The sequence below is a fragment of the Oikopleura dioica genome, chromosome 1 (genome assembly GCF_907165135.1).
Source record: "Oikopleura dioica chromosome 1, OKI2018_I68_1.0, whole genome shotgun sequence".
In the NCBI taxonomy this organism is placed as follows: Eukaryota; Metazoa; Chordata; class Appendicularia; order Copelata; family Oikopleuridae; genus Oikopleura; species Oikopleura dioica.
Window position 1 is genome coordinate 4,097,956 of NC_137291.1, and position 26,141 is coordinate 4,124,096.

The window sequence follows — 26,141 nt, forward strand, 5'->3', positions numbered from 1 at the left end:
AAGTTTGCTAAAAACAGCAAAAACGCGCAAATTTCAAAAAAACAAATTTCAAATTTGCCCAATTCTCGAAATGCTCGCGCTCCGGCCAATCGGCGCCAAGCAAATCTTCATTTCGAGAACGAAGAGTTTCTCGGCTCGGAAACTGTACTTTTAGAAGAGAAAAGAGGTTAGAAGAAAGTGGAAAAGATGGGGATAATGACGAGAGAAATTTATTTTGGAATGGCGGAAATTCTTGTTGGATATTCGCTCATTTTTCCAGCGATTGTCAGAATCGTGAGTTACATTTTTATAAAAATATTAGGTCCCCATATTAAAGGGCCCCTGTTTGTCAGTTTTGTACCCTTCTGAGCTCGGCAACCTGTGTAAAAACCTGAGTCAGGGTATGAAAAACCGCGTAGAGATACTTCAGACCCTGACTCAGGTTTTCAGCACAGGTTGCCGAGCTCAGGTAGCCCTATAAACAAAAAGTGGAACATAAAGGAGAAAACTTGAAAACTTTGAACGACTGAATTCAGATTCCTCCTCTTCGCCGAAAATTCGAACTTCTTTCCGACCGCGATCAGAATCTTTTCCTCAGAAAATGCGTCAGGTAAATTTAAATTTGCGGAAAATAGACAATTATTTTCGTCGTTTTACGTAAGAGATATTTTCAAGTTTATTTCTGGTTACATTTTAGTGCGTTTGTATTCCGTGTTTTTCATTGCGAAAATAGAAATTGGACAGTTTTAAAATTGGATGTCTATTTTTTCGCTAGGTAAAGTTCTTTTTAGCATCGTTCATTGCTGGTTTGTTTGTTCGCTGATTCTGTATCTTCAATTCAACCCGCATTTGTGCGAGCAAGGATGGAGCAAATTTAGCCAAATCTGGATCGGGTTTCTTTGGACGGATTTGTTCATCGGGTTATTGACCAAAACGGCGGGATTTGGTAAATACAAATACAATTATTTTTCTTTCAAATAAGAGGGTCCCCGGTTAAGCTGATTCACTGATGCTCACTGAGCAGCAGCTGAGCATTGCTCAGCTCGGAACCCTGTGAAGAAAACCTGAGTCAGGTTTTGAAAGATCTTCAAGCAAATGCCGCAGAGCGGCTAACTTTGAAACAAAGCCGCAAAGCGGCTTCGAGATTCTGCCACTTCAATTTAGCGTACATCTTAAAAAGCCGCTCTGAAGGATCTTACAGACCCTGACTTAGATTTTAAGAGGATTTTTATATGAAAAACCCTCAAAATTGTATTCAGACGACATCTGCCACCACATCCTCTACGGCTTCGTCCACCTGACAATCTACAGGATCGATGCAGGCTGCCTCGCCTTCAATGTTCTTCAATACCGCTACTACGCCGATTTCTTCAATCAGAATATGCAGCTTCGTCTCATGCTCGGTATTTTTCTTCACTCGGCTATTCCTGATTTCTTTCTTTTTAGCAATGTTTGGCTTGAAAAAGTCGAAGCTGTACTACTTGAATAACCGAATTGCTTGCTGGGGCTTCTTTCTCGTCCGAATCGCGGTCATCCCTTTTGCGTGGTATAAGTTTTATCTTCAAAGGAACGAGCTCTAGAATTTTTTCGATCAGGGTCAGGCTCCCTGCGGCTTGGATATTTTTTGAGCTTGAAAACCAGCAACGAAATGTACATGTTCACGGAAAACGTCTACATCTTTACTGCCACCATCATCATGCTGATCTTGTCAGACTGGCAAAATCTCAACTGGTTCTCGCGAATGTACGCCAGCTGTTACAAATCCAAAGCAATAAACAAAAAGGAAAACTAATCAACCAAAAACCGCCTTCATCGATTTTACGAGGCTCGATGTATCCTCAAGTTCAACGTCTAAACTTGACACTGTCTATTTTTCTCTAATCTTTCCAAGAAACGCGGTCTGCTTTTACGAGGAATATTAATCGATTTCTTTGCTGTCTAAAATTTCAAATCAAGCTTTTTCTGGAGGGATTTTTAGACAGGAAATTTTTTTCAGCGAAAGATTGAAAAAAAAAATTCAAAATTTCGCGATTTTCGAGCTTTTTTTTACAATCTTTGGCTCTTGAGCTTGTTTTTTATCGACAATCTTGGGCGAATTATTTTTTAATTTTTTTAAATGCCGATAATTGAATAATTGAATCGCCGAAAATTTAATTTCTCGGCGAGACAATCAAAATATCGGAAAAATCGTGAGCTTTTTTATCTTATCATCAAAAAACTGCTGATAAGGCGATATGCATGACTCTTATCCTCGGTTCAAGTTTTCTGTCTAAATTTCCTCTTGGTCGAAAATCGGGAAAAAAGGAGCGCTGAGGGGGGTCATCGCTGACCAATGTTTTCGATGCCAAAAATGGCGAGGTGGATTTTATGAGTTTGAAATCATCATTTTTTTTTTACGAAAACGAATTCGTGAATGAAAAAGATTCGCTGCGTAGGCTCGAGATAGCGAAAAAATAGACAGTTGAGTTGAGCTGTCTGTTTTTTCCCTCTCACTCGTTCTGGCCATGCTGGCCATCGTATCAGTGACCAAAATAGAAGGATCGCAAACTATCCTTCATCAATTTTGAACAATAGTTCCTATTTTTTAAATATTTTTAACAAAGGAAGTACAGAACGAAAAAGAGGAGGTCTGGAACCGACCTAGTTTCGGAGGAGAGATATATTGATGAGCTGGTGATCTGCCGATTCAACCGTGAAAATATTTGACTTGCTCGGTGTGTTTAATTTTCTTTATATACAGATAAATGATTCTCTCTTTCTTCATTTTTGGTCCATTTCCTTTTTGGATGGATTTTTTTCTATTAAATAATTGTCAGTTTAAAATTCGATCTAATTATTATTTTATTAATTATTTCAATATTTATAATTATGATATCATTTATTGATAAAATTTTATTTTAACAAAATTTTATTTTAATAATCAAACTTATAATTTTTTATCGATAATTTGAAATAGCTAAGTTGATATTCAAAATTTTGATAATTAATATTTAAAATATTTAAATATAATTTAAATATTTTGTATTAAATTTTATGCTAACGAATTTCACTAATGAATACATTATTTCCGCTTTTGTTTAATCTTATGAAAAATTTAAAGCATCAAGAAATTCTCCAATCCAGCAGCTCGTTGAACAAAAATAGAAAAAATGCCTCGCTTCAAAAACAAGCCGGAGCAGCAAGTAAATCCACTGCAGGAAGGCGAGCTGGACGACTTCAAAAACTGGGTACCGCCGTGCAAAGTTTGCGGAGACAAAAGCTCTGGTGTCCATTACGGACAGAGAACTTGCGAAGGATCGGGTTTTCGGAGGTTTTAATTTCGGTGGATTTGAACGGGAAATCCTTCGGTCAAGAAATGATCGAACAAAGCTTGCCCGGGTTGTTAATTTTCTTTTATTTGTGACGCCCTTAAACCGGGCTCGGCGACATTCGTAAGAAACCTGAGTCAGGGCCTAAAAGGTGGAAATTCAGACCCTGACTCAGGTTTTCTGCACAGGTTTTCGAGCCAAAGAGCCATAATAAGGGGATGAACCTCTTTTGAATATCGTTCCCCGTACCCTTAAGTCATAGTCATTTTTGTTGATGCTCATTGATTATCCAGTAATCTATTCATTAATATCATCAAAATTAGTTCATCTGTCGTTTTATCATCCTTTCAAAATGCATGGCGCATGCTTGATTTGAGCTATTGCATAACTAGTTATTACATAATTCCTCAGTTGCATAACTCGGATCTTTTTATAGCAAGAGCCCGAGGGTTTGGGATTATCGTCTTTCGTTTATTTTTACGAATTGCTCGGTGGTCATCTATTTTGAATTCTCCTTTTTCGGCGAGCGGGTTAGGGAAAAAGTGGACTACTATTTTTCAAGCAGAAAAGCTCTTTCGAAAAACCAGAAAAAGGTTGCAAGGGATTCTTCCGCCGCGTGGAAAAAGCAAAGAACAAGATTCAATGCAATGCGGATGGAAATTGCGAGATCAACATTCACACAAGAAACCGCTGTCAATTCTGCAGATTCAACAAGTGCATCGCTATTGGCATGAGTCGTTCAGGTAATCCAGTCGTTTTATCCTCTTTTCTAGCGTTTTTTCTTTCTTAAAATTTGACAAAAAAACTTCTGCTTTCTTCCGTTTTTAAGGTAAGATTAACGTAGTGATGAGAAAATGCACGGTTTTGTCCTGTCACTAGTTTGACTGTAGCTTGACTGTATTTTGTCGTTGCATGTGAATGTTTGATTTGGCTTTTTCGGTGTTGAATGTGGTAAAGAAATCTGTTTTTTTAGCGATGAAATATGGAAGAATGACGAAACGCGCTAAGGATGCCATTTACCAAGGCAAGGGTCGCTTCTGATTGGCCGGTTGAACGATTCCCGGCTTCTTATTGGCCAAAAGTCGAGACCCTTTTTTCCAGAGTACAAAAACGACATGTGCGCCAACGATGAAGAATCTGGGCCAGATACTCCGAGCTCCATCGACAATGGCAAGAATTTTCTTTTCTCAAATTTTTCATCTTACAATCGATTTTCAGATTCGAGCTTCATTCAATCCATGGATCCTCATCACGTCGTGACGACGCTTTCAAACACCGCTCACGCATTCCTCTCCATTTTCCCTCAAAAAGAAGAACTCAGTTCTGAGCTGGCGGGGGACTTCACGATTTCCTGGGACGATTTTCTCGCTGATTTCAATTGCAAAATCGAGGTGATCTTTGCATTTCCGCTTTTCCTCATCCGTAGCTCTAGAAAGTGGTCGCTTTTTGCAAACGACTAGACGATTTCAAACGCCTAGAAGAGCTTCCAAACGGCCAGAGTGATCAAATCAAGCTCATTGCAAATCGCTTCTTTTTCGTGATCATCATCAACCTCTCCCGGACCCTCTACCACGACGGCTCTTTTCTCATCAACGAAAAGAGGGTGACCGAATGGATGCTTTCCACAGTTTCCTTTTCTCAAACAAATGTTATTCGGTATTTAGATCTTTTTCATCATTTCAAAAGGAAATTTTGCCATTTCAGAACTTTGATTTCCGCCATGACCCAGCTCTCTTCCTGCCATTTGACTCCTGAACAACTTGCTCTTCTTTCAGCAGAATTCATTTTTCAAAGAAGTAAGCCCTTTTTGCCCACAGTTATTCATTTTACGCTTTTTCAGATAATTTGGATGTTCATAACGCTTCGGAAATCGACAGAAGCGCCATGTTCCTCAAACGAATCCTGATCTTGAGCATACAGCAGTCCCACGATGTTGACGATTTCGTGATCAAAGAATACCTCAAGAGCATCTCCGACTCGTTCCACCACGCTTTTTCAACATTCAGATGCTGTAAGTACCCAAACCTCTTTTCCAATAAAGAATAATCTTTTCAGTTTGCCTGGAAACCTTGCAAGAAAGAAACTCGGCCCAAATGCTCCCGCCTCTGCTCCGCGAACTCATTGATTATGCCCAGACGCCTACTGTCTAATTTTTTCCTATTTAAAATTATGATACCAGAAGGCTGTTAAATTATCGACGTTAGCTTCTGTAGTGATAAATTTCAACCCATCAAGTTCAAAAACGAATCGAAAGATTTCTGCTCTCAAATCGTTTACCGGTAAATAAAAGGTGCTCCAAAAGTTCAAATTCAATGAAAAATATTTTTTAAAATTTTATATTTATTTTACTTTATAGAAAAGTACGATCAGGAAGGCAGAATCTAAAGGTGTCGCATTGTAAACAAGAAGGCAACTCCAGCAGCGAGCATTTTCCAGTTGAAGGGCATCGATTCTTCAACTTGCAAGTGGGGCTGGACGAGTCCCTTGAACCAGCCATAGCCGGTCGCGGCGATGATGGCCAAACGAAGGACTATTGAGATTGTTTGCTTACGGACCATTGCCTTGAAAAGAAAGAGTTACTTTAAGAATTCGGCCTTGGAATGGTCAAGGAGAAGGGTCAAAAAGGAATTTACCTGGTAGTCGACAGAGTTTTCGAGATCTTTAATGACACCACCGAGTCTGTTGCAATGAGGAAGGGGTCCGTCGGGAACCGGTTTTCCGAGGAACTTGCAAATTGGCTCCCATCCGTCTTCGATTCGCCAGATCAAGAGCTTGTCTTTCGGGCAGTTGTTCATAACGTACTGGTTGTGTTGTCTGAAAAATGGAATAAAGAAGGGCTTTTATTTTGTGATTTCAACCTGTATTTGAGGCGATAAAGGTCCATATTTTCGCCGTAGAAGTTTCTCGATTCAGCGCCGATAGAAAGCGGTCGGATCCAGTCCATGTAAAGACCGACAGCTCGAGAAGAGTGATTGAAGACCCATTTGTAAATTCCAGAATGAAGTCGCCACCAGCCCATTTCTTTGAATTGCTCTCGCTCGACCTGAAAAACCAATGAGTTTTTTGATTCAAGATTTCTTCTTACCGCCAAATGCTTGACGACTGAATTGGCCCATTTGTCTTCGTCTCGGATGGCGAGAATTACTAAAAAATTATATTTTTTTGGAAAGTTTTTTGGAAAAGCCTGAATCAAGCGCTAAAAGAGCTAACATTAATAGCCGCGTAGCGGCTGTTTTATAAATAAAGCCGCGTAGCGGCTTTGGCCAATCTTATTGGACACCAAAAATATTTACTAAAAAAACAAATAAAAATCCTTGACCCGGCAATTTTTTATCTCCTTTATACGATTTACTTTCGTTGCCCGATTCAATATTTGCAAATGATTTTGTTTTACCTTTGGCATCGGGAAATTGTTTGAGAAGAATTTCCCAAAACGCAAAGTGTGGTAGATCGACGCAGGCGGTGTACTCGTCAGGATTTCCAGCGCCGAAAAGTTTTTGCAGAACTTCATTTGGTTTCTCGCCGTTGGCGATTCTCTCCCAGTCCTCCCAGTGGCGGTAGATGGCCTCGGGCGCGTCGCAGACTTTGTAGCCAAGTTGCTGAAAAGAAGGTTTATTTTAGAGCAGAAAATTGACATTTCGTTTCTCAAAAATTTCCTTATCATTTTCTCGACGAAATAAAATAAGGGTATACCCCTCCTTGTCCTTACCGTTAGCATGGCATTGACACTTTTCGTTCCAGTCTTGCAATATCCAGCATGGATAACTTGAAGTCCTTCTTTACCCATTTTCTCTGTTTTTTTTTTATCTGAAAATCTTCAAAATGAAATTTGATTTAGAAAAAAGGCAAAAGCGATGATTTAAATAAGACGATGGAATTTGACTTTCTTGGCGCTCTCAAGGCAGCGCGGAAAGGGTGGCCAAGCCTGGGTGGCTGACTGGGGCGATTTTGGAAGCGCTTGCGAAATCAGTTTTCAGTTTTGATTTTGAAGATAAAGTGGAAATGATGATTTTTTCGAGGAACTTCTTCCTTCTCATAAATTCTTTGCTCGAGAAAATTTTTGATTTTTAAAGAACTTTTTAATTTTGAAATAAAATTTGAAATAAAAATTTAAAAACAACAAATTTATTATTTTATAAAAATTTTCTTATCGACTAATCTCTCGCTAAAATTCCAGAAAAATGGAGAAATTCGACCACCCTAAAACATGACCTTGTGACTACCGGAGAAAACTGCAAACAAGGTCGAGCACGAATAAAAAACGACCGCATTACGTAAAATGTCGATCCATTGAGACAAGGAAAATCAAAGGAAGGAGTTTTTTCGACCGTTGCTCTACTTTTCAACAAGGTGTGAGGACTCGTAAAAAGCTGATATGCAAATTTCGAGTCAAAAAAAGAATATTTTTTTCAAAAAATTTGCTGAGAAAATTTATTAGGAAAAGTATAATACAGGTAAAAAATCGTCCATCCATTATCTGGTCATCAGATTTTTGCGTTTTCTTCTTTTAGCAGTCGAACCATTCTTCGGACCAGATTCCTCGGTGGTTGATGCAGCGGGTCTTTGATAATCATTTAATGCCGAGCTCATAGAATTGGACTCTTACCGTATCAATAACTTTTCCCTTGCAAACGACGTTGCACTGAGTCACAGCGCCGTCGTCTTCGTTCTCGCAGTCGGCAAGTGTCACGTGTCGGATTCGATCCGGATCGCACTGGAAGGGTGGTCGGTAGATTCCATCCTTTCGCTTCCAGGACTCGTGCCAAGTGTTTTCAAGTCCAAAACATCTTCATGAAAAACGCGTTGAAAACAAGCATTGAATGATCGCGTTACCTGATGAATTGGACATTGCCTTCGAGTTTCCAGCCGCCGCCGTTGGTGCATTTGGCGATGGAAGAAGTGATGTGATGGAGACCCTCTTTGCACTGGTAAGTACAGTACTTCTTGTCGCAGTCGACTTCTTCGACTGTATTCTCATCGAATCCAGTGAATTCGCCGCACTTGTCGGCAGCTCGCATTTGATGCTTTGGCTCCTAAAGGAGGGTTTTCCTCGTTGTTTTCGATCGAACTAACCTTTGGAGCCTTTGGGCATCGAATTTTTCTAGAAGAGTTAGCTCCAGTGAGATTCCAGAGACCGAATTGTCGATCGCAGGAAGCTCCAGTTGTCGTCGGTTCCATTCCGTTTTCGCAAGAATAAGTGCATCCCGCATCGTTGCAGTTGGCCACAACTCCTTCGGTTATAGAAGGAAGCTGGTTGTAGTTACAGTCGATGTCGTTTTCGATGCAGCTGATGACCTCGTTCGCGCCGAGAGCCGGATGCCAGACGCCCTTTTTGCACTTGAAGGTGTTCAGATGGCTGGGCGTGGAGCCGGCGGGGCAGGAGAACTGGACTCGGTAGCAGTAATCGTCTTGGCATTCTTCGGAGACGTTGCCGGAGACTTGAGTGATGGCGCCGCACTCGGTCGATGAAGTTTGGGCGTAGACGGTAAGAGCAGCGAGTCCAACCTGAAATTTGAAAATCAAGGAAGAGAACAGGGTTAAAAGCAAAATGAGTATCTCAGGGGCCCTTATCTTCAATATCATATCATCAGTTAGGGTCAACATTTGAGCAGAACAAAAATATGGAAGTGGTTTCTTGGATCAGGGTTTTGATTGGCCGGTTGGCCAAATACAGCAATCTTATTGGTTATTCGAAAAATTACTTTCATTTTTGATTTATTCCCAAAAATCAACCATAAGACTCTTAATTCTTAGTATTCTTTTTTTTAAAATGATAACCAAATATATTAATTAATTAAAATCGTGGTTGTAAAATCGCGAAATTTGACTCTTTTCTTACCTTGAACAACATTCTGGTTTAAGCTTGACTCTCTCTAGAAAATCGCTTTCAAAAAAGCTTTTTCTTTTTTATCGTTTCCTTATCGGAACTCTGATGTCCTGAAAAACGGTAATTCTAGTTTATATGGCCAATGAGGCGCTGGGTGGAAAACAACGTGGTTTCGAAACAAACGTGCCGAGTAAATAAACAGATAACAACTTTGCGGACCACACGATCCATTTGCAATGTGATTCTTTTTTCAATTAAAATTAATTTATTGAAAAACAATTTTAAATAAATGCCGCTTGTTTTTCGCGACTTTTTTGGACTTCTTCTGGCATCGGGATTTTCAGCCTTGATTTGTCATGGTTTGACATTTGGAGCTTGATCAGAGTTGAAATTTGATAAAAACATGATGGTTTTTTGGCAGTCACTGTGAATGTCGCCGAATGTCACCGAATGTCGCCGAATGTCGCCTAATGTCGCCGAATGTCACTGGATATTTCTTTCAAAATGCCTGTATTTTAAAGAAGAGCGACATTCGGCGACATTTGCCGACATTTTACGACATTCGGCGACATTTGCCGACATTTTACGACACTCGGCGACATTCAGCGACATTTCCATAGCGCCCCGTTTTTTCTATATCGAATTTCTTCAAATTTTCAACTCAAACCTTAGTCATCATTTTCTGAAGCTTGTGAAGTTTCGCTCGCTCAGAGATGTAGTCGCTCATCATTCCACTTTCTTCTCTGCTGAGAAAATTTATCAAACAGTCAAGATAAGTTCCTTACCTTTGACTTTGAACAGCTTTTTCGTGTCTTGATGAATATATTAATAATTTTAAAATAATAAATAAATACCCTTGAAAGAACTTCTGAAAATCTGCTGGAACGGCCCAACCCGCTCGAAAAATCACAAGAAAATTCAAAATCATCATCTCTTCCTCGAAAAAGAGGGACAAAGTACCCAAAGAAGTACCCAAGAAGGGCTTTAATAGTCGCCATGTAAATTGTTAATCTGCTGGATGAAAGAGTAATTGAGGCAAAGAAAAGAGTCTCAAACCGGTACCTTGTTTGAAAGATACCAACTTGGACCATCGGCCATTTGGATAAAATAAAATATTAAAGAGGAGGTCAAATGATAGGAGAGATTTCCTGAGTTGAAATGATGAACTCCAGGACATTTTCAGCTGGAAAAAAATAATTTTTCTCGACTCTTTCACCCCTAAATTCGCACTTGAAAGTTTGTTTTTTCGCCGAAAATTGACGAATTTGCCCTAATTTTGGAAAAAATATTGATTTCTCTAGGTCGAAAATTCCTCTTATCAAGAAAAATTTAGAAAAATTTCAATTTTTCGAAGGAAAAACCTGACGGGTTTCCAAAATTGGTAATGCATTACCAATCGGTAATTTAGACGAGCGATCGAATGAATCAGCATTCGATTTATTGGTACTCGCCGATTCAGCCGTGCTAATTATGCATTTCAAGTGCATGGATTTATTTAGCGAGCTTGGAATTGATGACGAAAGGGGATTATTAGAACAGCTGTGAAAAGGGGGAAGAATATTGATTTGGATTTGTGGTCTTTTCATGCCGATTTTTGTGTATACGGTATACCAAGCTAAAGCTTTATATGTCGGCTTTTTCTCAATCATGATTAGTAGATTAACTCTTAATTGACTCTTGCAGCTTTAGCTTACCAAAGAAATGGAAATGACTATTTAGATATCATACTTGATTCACAAACACGTTGAAAAATAACTTCGCACTATCAAAATTTAAAAATCATTTATGGTTCCTTGAAATTAAATTTTTCCGCTGAACTATTTTTTTCTCGAGATTTTTTTCCGAAAGAAAATTGAATATTTTTCGCGAAAATTTTTGTGCGCGAAAAGACTCATCCCTTACGATGAAAATCTAAAATAATGACTCTCGAGGGGAACGCGATTCTACCGTTCAGAAATAAATATTACTGCCCCCTTTTTTTTCAAAAAATTTCTTCAAAAAACAATTCGATAAAAACACGTAATTGAGCATTTTCAGCCACACTTTTTTGTTCCCTTTATCAATTATTCAAAGCTTCAATTATAACTTGCAAATTTACCTTTCGATAACTTCGATCTTTTTCTGGGGCAACAAAAATGATCTCGCTTTTTGAAAAAGAAGAGCTCAGACAAATTTTGATCGAAAATCTTTGCCAGCGATTTCCAAAGGGCGGATGTTTTTCTTTAGGAGAGCAGCAGAAGATCAAGATTTTAAAAATCAAGCAGCGGAATATTCATGTTTTGAAAGTAAAGGCGGTGAAAGAGAAGGTCTACTTGAAAGTCCTGAAGAAAGTAAACTGCGACAAGTGCAAGGGAAAAGGGAAGTTCAACAAGGTAAGATGGGTTTAGAATTATATGATGAATAATGTTCAGGAACATACAAGATACAGAGATGGAGCGCGATTTAGTCATATTCAAAGATGCGCTGATTGTTTGGTTCAAAAAACTAAGAGAGATTTTCTTTAAAGGTGTCAACAACGATTGAAAAAAGTCTCCTAAGAATATATGAGTATAAAAAAGATTGGCAAGATACCAAAAAAGTGAATGAAAAAATGCCCAAAATCGTTGTTGACACCCTTAATTTTTCTTTCAAAACTGAACCGGGAGAAAGTAATGGTCGCGGATTCCTAGAAGCAAAAACCGAGCAAAAATCAAAACGATTCACTAAAGAAGCAACAATTATCATCAAAAACGGAGTCACAACTAGCCGAGTTCAACATTTGCAGGGCATAATTATTTCTGATGGAGCTGTAGGAATGTCAAAAGAAAAAGCGAGCGCCTTTTTCAAGGAATTTTACAAAAAGGTATTGAGAAAAAAGAGCCAAAAAAGAGCGAAATAATTTAGTCGACTTTGAAAAAAATCGATAAAATTCTTCAAGAACGGCCAAAAACGACAGTCCAAGAAATATTCATCAGCCTGGAGTTGATACCCATCTACGTGAGTACTTCTCCTTTGCGCGACAGCTCGGTTTGTCTGAGTGACTCAGGAGGATGCCAGTATCTCGCCATTTAGAAAGTGGCTACTTGGAGCGATGAATAAATGAATTTTTAGGAAATACAATTTAAGCTTGCTTCTTCCTTCAATTTTGGAACGAGTTTTTATATCAAGCGAGTCGCGAAATAAGCCGATTTTAAATTGACCTTTTCGACTCAAAAACTCTAGAAAAGCCTCGATTTATGGTCTTTCTGCTGAATTTAAATGCAATCGATTCCTTTTGTGAAACAACTAATGCAATAAAATTCGATAAAAATTTTCTTGATTTGATTTTTTTTTTGAAAAATTATTCATTCTTAAAAGACAGAAAAAGAAAGAAAGCACCATAGAAATAAATTTATTCTGCAGGAGCGTAATCCTGCTCAACAATCTGGCAGCAGCCAAGTTTCGCTCCAGCGCCACCAGTCGAAGCTGGATCCTTGTCTGGATTTCCATCATCTTCACCAGCGTGGATGACGATCGATCGACCGCCGATGAAGGTTGGGTCTGTGTCGATAAGGAGACGATCGCGTCCATGAAGTTGGCGGTTGCGGTTTCATCTGCGGCTGCGACGAGGTTTCCAATATCACCAGCGTGTCTGAAGAAAGGAAATAATTTAGCTCATAGGTGGCGCTGTTCAAGAAAGAGCGCCTCTTGCGTCTGGCGAATTCTGATTGGCCGAGGCTTAAATCACACCTTTGACCAAGTGGCTTATCAGGAGTGCCATGGATTTCGTTCTCCGCATCGACTTGGAAGTGCGAGCCAACGTTTCCACAACTGTTGGTCACATCCCCTTCTTGATGAACATGGAAGCCGTGTTTTCCTTCTGGCACGCCAGCGAGCGATCCCGAAAAGGCAACCTTTCCATCAGCGTATCGGATATCGATAGTGCCGGTGATCGCGACATCGCCATCAGCGCCGGCGTTGCCGTCGAAGGTGCAGCTGTATCGGATGGGCTTGATGGCGCAGCAACCTGGTCGAGAGCCAGCATTTCCAACTGTCTGAAGAAGAATAAAATTAAATTAGGATTATCAGATTTCTTTGAAAGCGGCTGATAATAAGCATAAATCTCGGGGCCAAATATGATTTACTAAAATAATCTATGCATTTATTTAATTATTATATATTTTAAATTATATATTAATGTTTATTTTTTATTTGATATATAAATATTATTTTTATTATATGATTTAATCTAAGGAAGCCGTGAAATAAATGAAATAAGCGATTTCTTACTGTGATTTCATATAGAAATATACAATATTATATATTCTGCATATTGATTGATATTGAATCGTGTTGATATAATATTGATATATTTGTTTCTTCGTCGTTGTATATAATAACCATCGTTTTCATATAAACTTCTGATAGCTTTTTATATAGTCGGCTCTTACTCCAGTTCCATCATCTCCATCAGCGTGAATGACCAAAGTTCGGTCTCCGATAAACAAGTTGGAAGCGGGATCGAGGGAGACGACGGTGTCTTCAATATCGACAGTCGCAGTTCGGCCACTTCGGCGGACGGCTGTAGCGGTTATGGAACCAAGATCACCAGTGTGTCTGAATTTTTCGTTCAATGAGGTCATTAATCTTATGATTTTAGTTGAACCTGTTTGGAAGCTTGTTGGTAGCAAAACCGTGGCTCTGACCATCAAGCGAAAAATGCCCATTGGCACCCTTGCACTGACCCGCTCCGCCACCGGTCCAGTCGAATGGCGAACCAGCGACAACGTATCGAGCATCGTGGACGTGGATTCCGTGATCTCCAGCGTCGAACTCGGCGTCATCGGATTGGACGGTTCCGGTGATGACAACCTTGTCCTTCTTCTTGCCCTCGACTCGCTCGAAGAAGAGTTTGCCGTTCAAAACACCGCTTGCTTTGTTTCGGGTCGAGAAAAATTGACGAAATGTAAAATGAAAAATATTCAACCCTTTCCTTGGTCAGCGTGATTGAAATCGCAAGTGTACTTTTCGTAGGTCTTTCCGCTGGCCTCACAGGTAGTTTGATAATCGGGAAGACTTCCAGAAGAAAAAGCGCCAGTGTCGGACTCGCAGATGATCGTTCCTTTTCGCTTTTTCTTCTCGTTCTTGCACTTGAGCGCGTATCGCTCGGTGACTTTGCCGCCCTTGCTCTTCTTTCCAAGGAGCAAGAGGCTTCCTTTCGCGACGTTCTGATTTTCAGCATTGACATTGCACAGATTTTCGTGGCAGCCGAGGGTTCCGTCGGCTGGTTTTTGCTTGATGACTCCTCCGGAGGGACCATTTTCTGAGTTTCCGCATTTGACCTGAAAAGTTAAAAATCATCCTAATCCTTAGCCGAAAAAACAGAATTGCGAATTTTAGAAAATTTTTTCTGAGCTAAGCTAGCTGAGCTGAGGTCGAAATTGAGCTGAGCTGAGCCGAGCTGGCCTCTTTTTAAAACTATTGAGCTGAGCTGAGCTGTTTTTTAAATATATTGAGCTGCGCTGAGCTGAGCCAGGGCTTTTGTGAAAATTCTTGAGCTGAGCGGAGCTGAGCTGAGCTGAATATTTCTCAAACTGAGCTAGTTGAGCTGAGCTGGCCTTCTTCGAAGAAGCATTGAGCTGAGCTGAGCTGGCTTTCTTCAGAAAAGTTGAGCTGAGCTGAGCTAACCTTCACCTCAAAATTGCTGAGCTGAGCTAGCTGAGCTACAGATAGAGCTCAGCTCAGCTAGCACACAAAATTCGCAACTCTGCCCGAAAAAAATAACCTTGAAGGAAGCTTTTTTGAACTCAGCAATTTTGTTCCCCGGGCAAGTGGCTTTGCAAGCAGTTTTCTTCGAATTCTTGTTCAATTTTGGACAGCTCCAAACTCCATCACCAGCTATGGTGTTGTTCGCTTTGATCTCGTCTCTGAAAGCGGCGCAAGCTGTCTGCACTGCTGGCAAACGCTCCTGTCCAAGGGCGGAACCTGCCAAAAATGCTGAAAAAAGTTTCATATTTTCGCTCGTTGTCCCTTATCAGAACAATGAATTTTGGCGGCGCTTTTTTGTGCAGAGTCGTTTATCAATTTACGCGCTGTTCTGAGGCTTGGCAAGCAGACTAACCGCGAAGCATCGCATAAACAAATAGAACGTGTTCTGGATGAAGATTTCTTTCCTAATTTTTGGATTTCATGCGGTTTTGTCTCCATAGATTTTGCCGCAGATTTATATATTTTGTTGTCAGAATCGTCAGAGAGTATAAAAGAACGATGGTAACCGAGACACACCCGGTTTTTTTTCGAACCTTCCTGTCATTTACTTTCTTTCTGGGGGCTACCCTGAGTCAGGAAACAAAAAGCTGAATTTTCAAATCTGTTTTTAAATTCTGGCGAAGCCGCTACGCTGTTTCGTTCTATAAAAAGCCGCTACGCGGCTTTTCAATTAGAGATTAATATACCCTGACTCAGGTTTTATACTCAGGTGGCCCTGGGTACCTGAGTCAGGGTATAGAAAATCCTAACTGAAAAGCCGCAAAGCGGCTTTTTTAATTACCAAGCCGTAAAGCGGCTTTGGGAGATTTTAAGAACAGATTCGGAAATTTATATCCTGACTCAGGTTTTCTTCTCAGGTTCTAAGTTTCTTTCATTTAATCATGTTACATAAGCAAAGATAATATGCATTCTTATTTTTTTAAATAGCGGATTGCATAATATCTTTTAAAAAGAAGCGCACATAAAAGGCTAGAATTTTCTTATCAGTTCTCCTTTTTTCTTTCCCATGCATATCGCGCACTTTTATCTCGAGGAGATCGCCGCGGGTGACAAATCGTCACCTGTCGAGGACAACGACTCATGAGGCTCTCGGGCTTGTTCACTGTCCTCCCTTTTCCATCCTCAAGAAGACCCGTTTTCGGGAGATTCGGGAAGAGTTGAGAGCGAAGATTTTTTGGAAGAGAAATGAGCTCTGTGGAAGTTCTTTCTCAAGAAACTCAATGGCGAAAAATCGGTAAGTTTATTTAAAAAAATATTTTAATTTTTATTAATAAAAATTCTGGTTTTTGACTCAAAAATTTGAGCTAAAAATAAAATTTCAATGAAATTTTAAATTTTCAATAGTTCTTTTCTGATTCAATTTTTAGGTCAAAAATGCTGTGAAAAGAACCCCGCTCAAAAACTCGAAGAAGGAGATGAAGTCGAAGTCTTTTGGCGAAATCAGCTTGATTCAGGTTTTTTCGGGACAAAAATCGAAATTTACCATTGAAATTCAGAACAGAATTGGTTTCCTGGAAAAATTTCGAGCATCAACTGGGATGAATTTTTCGTCGTCGATTTCTGCGTCGCGGGAAAGATCGAAACTGACGTTTTTGAGAAAAATACATTCGTCTCGTTTCCCGCGAGAATTTTCGAGAAACGCTTCATGTCCGGCCAGAGCTGTGGAAAGCCGTTCTTGGGCCGAAGAATCTGAATATTTCGCGAGTCAGGGCGATCAACGGCGTTTCGAAAATTTCCGTCCATCCATCGAGCTTCCAAATCCAGATTTTCGCGAAAAACGAGAGCATCGCCAAAATGGCGAAAAAGATCCTCGACGTCAATGAAAAAGTCTACATCGTGCCGAAATATCTCATCTCCCGAATCATCGGACAGAAGGGAAAACAGATTCAAGAAATCATCGACAATTCCAAAATCTCAAAAGTGCGATTTCCAAACGACCAGGAATCTGGGGAGATTCTCGAGCGGCGGGGAATTCAAGAATCGTCCGCTTGGGAAAAAGCTGTCATCATCTTTATCGGCTGCCAAAGCTCCTTGGAACGGGCGGAAATGCTGATGGACTATCTCGTCGCCTCGCTGGAAGAAACCGATCAATTTTCCGAAGAACCCAAGAATCGGGCAATTCAAAGACAGAAGAAACAAGGGCAGCGGGAAAACTCAGAGTTCAAGTTGAAAATCATCCAAGAAAAGAACCAACTGGTCACTTCTGGATATTCGACCGATTCTTCGATTACCTCGAATTCGAAAAGAAGACGAGGCTGTCGAGGAGGACGAAAACATCGACGAAAGAACTCTTCGTCGTTCTCTGACAATGGCCTAAGGTAATACCCCTTGTTTTTCTATATAATAAATAAATTCCAGTGGCTTTTCTGAGTCCGACACAGGAATCTACTCAGAGCTCTCTATCTCCGACATGGAATCAACCGACGCCCAAAAATCCTCTCCACGAAAAAGCCTTGAAAGTCTTGCGGAAATCAACTCCGTACTTTCTCCGGACGAGTACGAACTTCAGCTTGAAGAAGAGCTTCTTTCTCCAGATGAGCCAGCTACTCCAGAATCTGGCTCGATCAGTCTAGAAGGGTCGGATTTGACGGCGCTGAGTGATTTTGACAGTTTGGAGAATATGGACATGGATTGGGCTGATGACGATGTTCACGGAGGAACTCCTGTTTACTCTGAAGGTTGTTATGAACACTCATTGATTTTTCCTAAAATGTCATTTCAGGGGAGCCAATCTTCGAATACCCAGAAACAAAAGCCTACCCCGAACCAATCAGCTACAGAAAAGCACTCGTCAAAAACTTGGACATTGACGAGCGCCTCAGAAATCTGCAAAGCGAAATCAAGGAAGAAACCAAGAAGCGAATGAGAGGCACTCGAGGCGGAAAGAAAATGCGAAAGCGAAATTCGAAGAAGAAAAATTCAAGCGATTGAGCTTTCTCTCTTTCTTTATCCATTCCGCCGTATTATTTATAATAATGTTTCTTCACTTTTTATACCTGCTAAGTATTTTGTTGTTCATGAAAATTGAAACAACTTTTATCGGACAAGTTTTTATCAAAAAAAAAATATTTTCAAAAAAATTTTTTTTTTTTGGAAAATATTTTTGACCAATTTTTTGGTCTTTTTAATTTGCTGGACAAGTTCTTTTTTTCCCCATTTTTTCAAATATCGGGATTTTCTTTTTTATTTATAAATCTTTCTTACTCAAATAAATCAGAATCGATGAATCTTCAACTCAAAGTCAAGTTGTTTGTTTTTCCGAATCAAAAGAACACTCCCAAAAAAGGGATGAAAAAATAGAGAATGAAAATCAGCTCGATTCTTCTTTTAAAAATAAGTGAAGCTAGCCTTGTTTCCAAACCAGGACCAGTTGTGATTAATACTTGGCCGTTCGCGGACGCGTGTAAGAATGCGTTCGAGACGTTGAAAAATGGTGGATCGGCGCTGGATGCGATCACTGATGGAACATCGACTTGCGAGAGGGAGAGATGTGATGGCTCTGTGGGCTGGGGAGGGTCGCCGGATGAAAATGGCGAGTCCTATCTCGATGCGATGATAATGGGTAAGTCAAAAAGGGAGGCACAAAAGGACAAATCACAACTCACAACTCAGACGGAGAGACCTACAATACCGGCGCTGTAGCGTCTCTTCGTCGCTGCCGAGACGCAGCAAAAACCGCTCGACAAGTGATGGAACACACTGAACAAACACTTCTTGTTGGAGATCTTGCTTCTCAGTTCGCTTTTTCTATGGGGTGTAAAAATGAGTCGCTGACTTCGGAGAAGTCGGAACAAATCAAAAATCGTGGAAGAAGAATAACTGCCAGCCAAATTACTGGATCAATGTCACTCCTGATCCGAGGAAGAATTGCGGTCCTTATCAACCAATTGGACAGAAACTTGGGATGAGCGAGAAGGATCAAAGAAGAACTACACAGGTTTCGTTTAACAAAAAAGTTTTTTTACAAAAGGAAAAGATTCGGCGCTTAGTGACGAATAAAAATCACGATACAATCGGAATGGTCGCTCTCGATGCAACTGGCAAACTCGCCGCTGGAACATCAACAAACGGACTCACTCATAAAATCCCTGGAAGAGTTGGTGATTCTCCGATCCCAGGAGCAGGGTCGTACGCGGGATCGGCAGGTGGAGCCGCCGCGACTGGTGATGGTGATATCATGATGCGATTTTTGCCTTCTTATCAGGCGCATGAAAGCATGAGGAAAGTGATGGAGCTTGTTCTTTAATTGAGCCATCTTCAGACTTGGAAAAAGTCCGCAAGAAGCGACGAGTGATGCGATTGCCAGGATACGAGCAGCTTTTCCTGAATTCTCCGGCGCTGTGATCGGTAATTAAGGGCTTCGATTTTCATCGTTCGTAAAGTTTTTATCTTAGCATTGAATAGAAATGGGGACTACGCCGCAGCATGCCATAATATTTACAATAACGAATTTCATTATATGGCACAGGTATTCTAATTTTTCATACAATTTTTGTTTCTGTTTTTCAGAGCGAGGGTGATCAAAATCCAAAAGAAGAAATTGCTAGCTGTTCGTTTTCAAAGCAATTCGAAGCGGATCAAAAATGATAAAACTTGTTTATTCGCAATTAAAAGTTAAAAATCAAAAATTTGATTCGTATTCAAAATCTCGCGCGGTTTTTCTTGAGGCGACACAACAGCACTTTGATCAGTTGAAGATATTTCAGTATCTAAAAGAAAGATAGGTTCTTTCAATTTTTTCTCGACTACCTTCAGTAATACTTGGACAATAAGAATTTCGTCGAGAAGCATTTGTTGAACCAGCCCTTGAAAAAATGTTTATTTCTTCGATAAAATTAGCTACCTTGGGACATCAAGAGAAGCCATCATCATATTTTTCGACCCGCGAGATCCTCGACTTGAGCTTGGCACATCGATCATAATGTTATGTACCGAGCCCTGCGATGCCCTCGGAGTACTGGGAAGAGTAAAAAAGTCACAACTCGACTGAAAGCTGTAATTATTCGACGAATCAAAAGTCGAGTGTCCAAAAGAATTATTCTTCGACGACCATTTCTGGGCTCGATCCCCAAAGCGCCTTCGAAACGGCACATTTTGTTGGTACGCGTAGGGCGATCGCTCGTAGTCGGCGAATTCTGAGGACATTTGCTGTGGGGTGATTTTTCGGTGCAGTTTTGGGGAAAGGGCGGAGGTCGGGCGGATTGAGGAGCGTCTTGAATTAGTTCGGGAGACATTTTGAGACATGAACGATTCGTATTGGTTCCCGACGTCGGAGACGGCCATTTGCAGTTTTTTCTCCATGGCGTTCGCGAGATTGTACTGATTAAATAAAATTAACGAGGATCATGAAAATAGCGACACTGGGAAAGTCGCCGAATATCGCCGAATGTCGCCGAATGTCGCCAAATGTCCCCGAATGTCGCAAAATGTCCCCGAATGTCGCCAGATGTCGCCGAATATCGCCAAAAAGGCAATTTTGTCGTGATAAAAAACTTCCTTATCTAAAAAAAAGCAAAAAATGGCGACATTTGGCGACATTCGGCGACTTTCCAAGGCCGCTCCCTTTAAACCCTTGCTTACCTTGAATTTATGAGAGACCCCATAATTCAATCCCACTGAAGACAAACAGTCAAAAGCATCAAGTGTTTTACTCTGTCTTCTGTGTCGGCAACCCCCTGCTTCTCTGAACCTATTCCTGAGATTTTCCGCCGAGCGAGTTGATCTCGGATGGTCAACATCAGGAATATCTGGGCAGAGATACGTTTCATTTTCGCACCGACGAGCTTTGAGATTTTCCATTTCGCATTCCTTGTTTCGCCTGATTCGCATTTCTACTTCGAATGCTTCGCGTCGGATTTCGTGAATTTCGTCTCGGGTGAGGACAGATTTTGAGTCGAGTGAGGTTGTGACCGCTTCTTCGTGTTGAATGTACCGGTAGACCAGGTACATGAGCCCGAAGAACCAGCCGAAGAAGATGATGAACATCGGGATGTCGACTTTTTTCGTAGAGGAGCACATATTTTCCTAGAAATTTTGAGCTCAACAAATCAAAATTGTCAAAATATGAATCAAAGACAAAAAAATTCGACAACTTTTGTGTTGAAAATTTCAACCAATCAGAAGCCTCGATTCGGCTCAACGGCCAATCAGCAGCCGAATAGCCGCCCACGCATAATGTACCTTCGATGCAGCAATAAGCTGTTGAAAAGTCATGACATCTCCATAGGAATCGCAAGTCACCGCGATTGGTCCATCAACAAATCGAACCCTTCAAATCATTTTCACTTGCAGCAATTTTTCCTTACTGTTGAACAATTCTGGCCAAATCGCAGGAGCAGTGAATCGGATTCATATGCAAATAAATCGCGCCCTTGAAACTCAACAACGTTTCTGGCAACGAAATAATCATATTCCAAGAAGCGTCGAAAATCATCAACTTCGGCAGTTTTGAAAAATCCGTGCTTATAGAAGTCAAGCCGATATTTGAAACATTGAGAATTTCAAGATTGCTGAATTTCTCAAGCCCATCAAGATTTGATCGAAGGGTTGAATTGGCGATCTTGAGACGGGAATACTTTTCCGGCTCGAATATTTCGTTCAGATGAATCAGGCGAAAACAGCTTTTTCCGGAAAATGATCGTTTATGTTTTCATTTTTTTGAGAAATTTACCTGAGATATTCGCCATCCCAATAATTCGCCATAAACTGCAAATTTTCTTGATATTTTGAACCATTTTGACAAAAATCCCAATTTTCACAAGCTCATTTTTTTGTTCAACAATTTTCGCTTAAAAATGCAAAACGCTGCAATTATTAATAATTATTTGCAAAACGGGCCTATGCAGTTTGGATTCACCAACAAGCAATTTATAAATTCAGCAAAATAAAAATAGATGATCATTTTCTTTTTCTCTTTGAATTTCTGGCGGCGAAAGCGCGGAAAAGCTTGTCGCACAAGTGTTTGATCTTTCAATTTTTAAACCGACCAGGTACTTGCTTCGGTGGATTAGAGATTGACTTTTCTACTACATGGATGGATGAAGGGAGGGGCATAACATGATCAATTGATCAATTCTGCTGACATGCGCTATTTACGAAAATACTGGTTATTTCTTGAAACACGCGTACGGGTTCACTGCCCAAGGCTGCCACCTAGATTCTGATAAGCGAATTGAAGTAGACACGGTTACCATTTTTCGTAAGAGAGAACGAAAGTCATGAAGGTAATCGCGTTTTGAAGAAAGAGATAAATAAAAAATTAAAAATTTCATATAATTTTGATGAGAACTTCTGGTAAAACTTTAGTTACCTTAACTTTAGTTATTGAAGCCAATTTGATCTACAAAGAAGGGAAGAAGTCTCATCCCTTTCGAAGAAAATCTTACGAATCGTTACGAGTAGAACTGACCATTTTTTCAGCTTTTATCAATTTTATTGGGCGGCTCTGCCTCATTCACAACAAGTGAGTATTCAACATCAACAACGACGGAACCGACTACGCCGACGGACGGATACGGCTGGACGACAGACTGGTGGGAGACTGTTATGAGCACGACCTCAACTGGTTTTTTCGAGTCCTGCGGTGGAGCAATCACATCAAAGGGGGAAATCTTCACTTCTCCTAGTTAGGGATAAAAATTTTTTGATTTTTTCAAAATTGAAATTTAAAATTTTTATCTCTTTTATCAGATATCCGAATGAATACCCGCCCTTTTCGCGCTGCACTTGGACCATCAATCTTGGTGAGAATAAAGGAAAGGGCTTGACTGATAATGATAAAAATTAAATTTTGATTTGAAAATCAGCTCAGCCAAAAAATAGCCTTTCAAATCATCCCTCGGGCTTTTGATGTCAACCGAACCTGGAGAAGAACCTGGAATGGATGGAATGTCGATTACGTATTGAGCTGTTTCTACGATCACGTGACAGTCAACGCCAATGGGGTCGAGCGAACTTTCTGCGGAAAAAATGAGGATCCGGTAGGAAGATCAGTTCCTGATGAAGATCTTGATGAGTTCGAACCCGAAGAAGAAGGAAAACACCACGACGGAGATCTTTCAAACGTCGAAGAAGGATTTCCCATCATCGTTGTTCCAAGTGGCTCGGCAGTGGTGACATTTCAATCGAATTGGGATTATGCAAAATCCGGCTTTGAACTCGAAATAGCCGAGCTTTCAAGATTGCAAGTCATCGAAATTCATGCGCAAGTAATTTCGACCGCAATTATTTTGAAATATTTATTCCGATTTTTAGAGAATTTTCAAGTCTCTTCCCAAAAATCGCTTCGGGGAAAGATACCAACACCGCATGGAAAGAACTTTTGCCCAAATGAAAGCGGCTTACACTGGCGACCAGTGTTACGAAGACAACGGTTTCGGTGAAGAAGCAGCTGACATCAACGTTTTTGACGAAAACGACATGTGCAAACTAAACGGGCAAATCAACGCGGCCATCAATAGCTTCGCACGAAACTATGCTTGTGAAGGAAGAGGGAAGGTCCATCGACAAATCATCAGATCTGCGCGAAAAACTCGAAATTTTTACGCTGCGAAAAATGACTGTTAACTAACAATGACAATAAACGGGCGAATGAGCGTTCCAGCGTGAATATTTTGAGTCACTTATTTCGGAATTTGTCAAGAATGGCCCATTCTGAATGGCCCATTGCCAATGGGCCATTGGGGTTTCTAACATCGTGTTGTTAAAGAACTTCTATGTAATGAAATATTATCGGCCTGCAATCAAGGACTGCAGCGTTACGCTTATCTATTTATGATTGCAGGTTCCGGACAACTTCAAGTTGAAACACGAGTACAAGTTCAGTGCGCCATGCTGCCACCTAGATTGTTATTTCTTGTAAGTCAAGGAAACCAGTTCCATAGTTATTCGTTAGAGAAATAGTAAGAGATGAAGGTAAGTAACTGTAATTTTTTTGAGGAATTCAAAAAATTTTTAAAGCTTTTTCCGTTTTTTGTTGGCGGGTCTGCCTCGTCCTCAACAGCCGAAAATTCAACAACAATTCCTTTTAACCCAGACTTGATATCACCTGGTATCATCATGTTATCAAGTGGTTACTATGGCTGCGGCGACGAAATAACCTCGGATAGGCAAACAATTACTTCTCCAAGCAAGGGATATTTTCCTTTTGCAGTCGAAATGTCGCCGAATGTCGCTGAATGTCGCCGAATGTCGCCGAATGTCGCCGAATGTCGCCACCTATTTTCTAAAACCAGGATTTTTAAAGAGAAAACTTATTTTTAACCCAGAAATTTCAAAACAAACTAGTTCTAGAATTGTTTTGGTATAATTACGAGACAAGGAAGCGCTCCGCGCGATTTGTGTTAGGAAACTCACTGGTCGGGCTGGACTCACTTCTATTGCCGCGCCTCCTACTATTTCCACTTTTTTCGTTTCTAGAACAAGTTTGTTTTGAAAATTTAGGCCAAAATAAACAATTTTTCTTTCATAATCCCTTTTTTTTGAAAATAAGTGGCGACATTCGGCGACATTCGGCGACATTCGGCGACATAACCAGTGCGCCCCGAAATTCTTAGCCGTCGGCTTTTAATGAAACAAAAAATGAAGATTATATCCTTTCGATAGGTACCCAAAGAATTACCCTAGCAGAACACGATGTACTTGGACAATCAATCTTGGCGAAAACAAAGGATCGGGAAAGACTCCGATCAAGAAGGAAAATGAAAATATCTCCGGCAATCCCCAAAAAAAGGCTTTGAAATCATTCCTATATCTTTTGACGTCCACCGTACTTGGAAAACAAGCTCGCGAAGAACTTTGACTTGTTCCTATGATCACGTGAGTGTGATTGCGAATGGAATCGAGCGAACTTTCTGCGGAAGCAATTGGAATAAGGACTTTCGATCCATGACCGAGGGAGAAGTTGAAACCGACGAAGATGGCGAAAGTGAGCTTCCTGATCTCCCAAACGTCGAAGAAGGCTTTCCGACCATCCTTGTTCCGAGCGGATCAGCGGTCATTAAATTCAACTCGAACGGAGACCACGAACAAAAAGGATTTGAACTCGGTATCCGTGAGATAACAAAAGCTGATCTGATCGAAAAACATGCTGAAGTAAGTGTGAAAAAAATTCATTTCGGATTGATCTAAATTTTAGCCACTTTTTGATAGTCTACCAGACAATCGCTTCGGAACAAGATATTATTACCGATTGACAAGATCATTCGTCCAAATGAACAGGTCTTTTACTGGCAAAAAGTGTTTCAAAGAAAACGGATTTGGCGAAGAAGCTCTCGATATCAACGCTTTCGACGAGAACGACATGTGCAAACTCAACAGGCAACTCTACGCAGCCATAAACAGCTTCGCAAAGAACTTCGCCTGCAAGGGCCGAGGCAAGGTTTACCGACGAATCATTCAATCCGCGCGAAAAACTCGAGATTTCTATGCTGCGAAAAATGACTGCTGAAGACTTGCCCGCGACCTTGGCTTGAAAACTTGACAACACTACCATTCTTCAAGTGATAAACTTTACACTTGATCCCTGCCAAGATCAATTGAAAATTGACAACTTGGAAAACTCTGAAATAAAGCAAGAAAGACCAAGATCGTAAATATTCGCCTTATAAAAATTAAAAAATGATTCGTGTTTATTGATTGCGATGATTGTGAGTTACAGTGACTGAAGAGTGGAATGTTGGGAGTTTTGGCTGAAAGAGATTAAAAGCGGAAATCAATGTGTTAATACTCGAGTGGCCTTTGCCCCACGCGTGGCCATCTACTCATGAACTAAGAAGTCGTATTCAAGTCTGGAGCGGAGATGAGCGCTGAGCTAAACATATTTTTAAACCTTGAGAGAAATCAAACGGGGCCTTTCGGCACGGGAAGCAAGGAACCTAGCCTGTCGTCGTCGGCGTTTTCTTCCGATGAGAGTGGACTAGGTTCGTTGACTTAAAAAATATATTATGACAAAAAAATCACAAATTCCAGTCAATTAATTGTTTGTTTTAAAGATAAAATTCCTCGAATTTAGCCAAGAAATTTTTTTTCTGAAGCCATAAAACTCAGAAAGTTTAAGAAAAATAAAGAGAAACTATCATGTTTTGGGTATTTCCTTGTTTATCTTATTTGATCTTTTAGGAATTTCTTCTGAGTCTCAATCAGAAGACTCCTCTTCCGAAGAGCAAATGGAGAATCCGCCAAGTTATGCAAGTATTACCTCCAATCCTCGCCTTGAAGAGGATCTGACCCGGATTTCTGACGACATTGGAACGGGAAAAGAACAATTTATTCGAACATTTTTATTCGAAAATATTGTTCAA

The 26,141-nt window shown here is 40.4% G+C and overlaps 9 protein-coding genes across 9 annotated transcripts; 6 read left to right on the plus strand and 3 right to left on the minus strand.

Annotated features, from left to right (window-relative positions):
* The first annotated feature begins 96 nt into the window (after positions 1 to 96).
* Positions 97 to 2,116, plus strand: LOC145707218 (uncharacterized). Its single transcript, XM_081784712.1, has 5 exons — positions 97 to 273; positions 516 to 589; positions 771 to 925; positions 1,239 to 1,382; positions 1,426 to 2,116. The coding sequence occupies exons 1-5, from the start codon at positions 187 to 189 to the stop codon at positions 1,557 to 1,559; spliced, it is 594 nt and encodes a 197-aa protein (XP_081640838.1). The 5' UTR covers positions 97 to 186; the 3' UTR covers positions 1,560 to 2,116.
* Positions 2,117 to 4,382: 2,266 nt separating this feature from the next.
* Positions 4,383 to 5,563, plus strand: LOC145711074 (uncharacterized). The gene is made up of 6 exons (XM_081788800.1): positions 4,383 to 4,457; positions 4,506 to 4,678; positions 4,720 to 4,943; positions 4,992 to 5,083; positions 5,128 to 5,298; positions 5,343 to 5,563. The coding sequence occupies exons 1-6, from the start codon at positions 4,403 to 4,405 to the stop codon at positions 5,435 to 5,437; spliced, it is 810 nt and encodes a 269-aa protein (XP_081644926.1). The 5' UTR covers positions 4,383 to 4,402; the 3' UTR covers positions 5,438 to 5,563.
* A 68-nt stretch (positions 5,564 to 5,631) lies between these two features.
* Positions 5,632 to 7,193, minus strand: LOC145695944 (uncharacterized). The gene is made up of 6 exons (XM_081772999.1): positions 6,997 to 7,193; positions 6,682 to 6,886; positions 6,373 to 6,431; positions 6,146 to 6,330; positions 5,921 to 6,101; positions 5,632 to 5,848 (listed from the first exon to the last, which is right to left on the minus strand). Exons 1-6 carry the CDS (start codon positions 7,072 to 7,074, stop codon positions 5,669 to 5,671), a joined length of 888 nt encoding a protein of 295 aa, XP_081629125.1. The 5' UTR covers positions 7,075 to 7,193; the 3' UTR covers positions 5,632 to 5,668.
* A 517-nt stretch (positions 7,194 to 7,710) lies between these two features.
* On the minus strand, positions 7,711 to 9,233 carry LOC145698018 (uncharacterized). The gene is made up of 5 exons (XM_081775228.1): positions 9,127 to 9,233; positions 8,361 to 8,792; positions 8,121 to 8,320; positions 7,894 to 8,074; positions 7,711 to 7,848 (listed from the first exon to the last, which is right to left on the minus strand). The coding sequence occupies exons 1-5, from the start codon at positions 9,136 to 9,138 to the stop codon at positions 7,795 to 7,797; spliced, it is 879 nt and encodes a 292-aa protein (XP_081631354.1). The 5' UTR covers positions 9,139 to 9,233; the 3' UTR covers positions 7,711 to 7,794.
* Positions 9,234 to 12,468: 3,235 nt separating this feature from the next.
* LOC145711651 (uncharacterized) lies at positions 12,469 to 15,127 on the minus strand. Its single transcript, XM_081789339.1, is given in 7 exon segments — positions 12,469 to 12,634; positions 12,637 to 12,724; positions 12,823 to 13,127; positions 13,524 to 13,689; positions 13,739 to 14,006; positions 14,066 to 14,414; positions 14,858 to 15,127. Coding segments are annotated over 7 exon segments (1,554 nt in total). The 5' UTR covers positions 15,086 to 15,127; the 3' UTR covers positions 12,469 to 12,484.
* Positions 15,128 to 15,963: 836 nt separating this feature from the next.
* On the plus strand, positions 15,964 to 17,982 carry LOC145698482 (uncharacterized). Its single transcript, XM_081775688.1, has 5 exons — positions 15,964 to 16,075; positions 16,209 to 16,295; positions 16,338 to 17,159; positions 17,200 to 17,519; positions 17,564 to 17,982. The coding sequence occupies exons 3-5, from the start codon at positions 16,636 to 16,638 to the stop codon at positions 17,770 to 17,772; spliced, it is 1,053 nt and encodes a 350-aa protein (XP_081631814.1). The 5' UTR covers positions 15,964 to 16,075; positions 16,209 to 16,295; positions 16,338 to 16,635; the 3' UTR covers positions 17,773 to 17,982.
* Positions 17,983 to 18,144: 162 nt separating this feature from the next.
* LOC145711652 (N(4)-(Beta-N-acetylglucosaminyl)-L-asparaginase-like) lies at positions 18,145 to 19,428 on the plus strand. The gene is given in 6 exon segments (XM_081789340.1): positions 18,145 to 18,403; positions 18,454 to 18,636; positions 18,639 to 19,055; positions 19,093 to 19,188; positions 19,236 to 19,309; positions 19,351 to 19,428. Coding segments are annotated over 6 exon segments (1,107 nt in total).
* A 3,110-nt stretch (positions 19,429 to 22,538) lies between these two features.
* On the plus strand, positions 22,539 to 23,422 carry LOC145711653 (uncharacterized). The gene is made up of 3 exons (XM_081789341.1): positions 22,539 to 22,583; positions 22,647 to 23,048; positions 23,095 to 23,422. Exons 1-3 carry the CDS (start codon positions 22,539 to 22,541, stop codon positions 23,404 to 23,406), a joined length of 759 nt encoding a protein of 252 aa, XP_081645467.1. The 3' UTR covers positions 23,407 to 23,422.
* Positions 23,423 to 24,569: 1,147 nt separating this feature from the next.
* On the plus strand, positions 24,570 to 25,475 carry LOC145697973 (uncharacterized). The gene is made up of 2 exons (XM_081775183.1): positions 24,570 to 24,933; positions 24,977 to 25,475. The coding sequence occupies exons 1-2, from the start codon at positions 24,727 to 24,729 to the stop codon at positions 25,286 to 25,288; spliced, it is 519 nt and encodes a 172-aa protein (XP_081631309.1). The 5' UTR covers positions 24,570 to 24,726; the 3' UTR covers positions 25,289 to 25,475.
* The last annotated feature ends 666 nt before the right edge of the window (positions 25,476 to 26,141 follow it).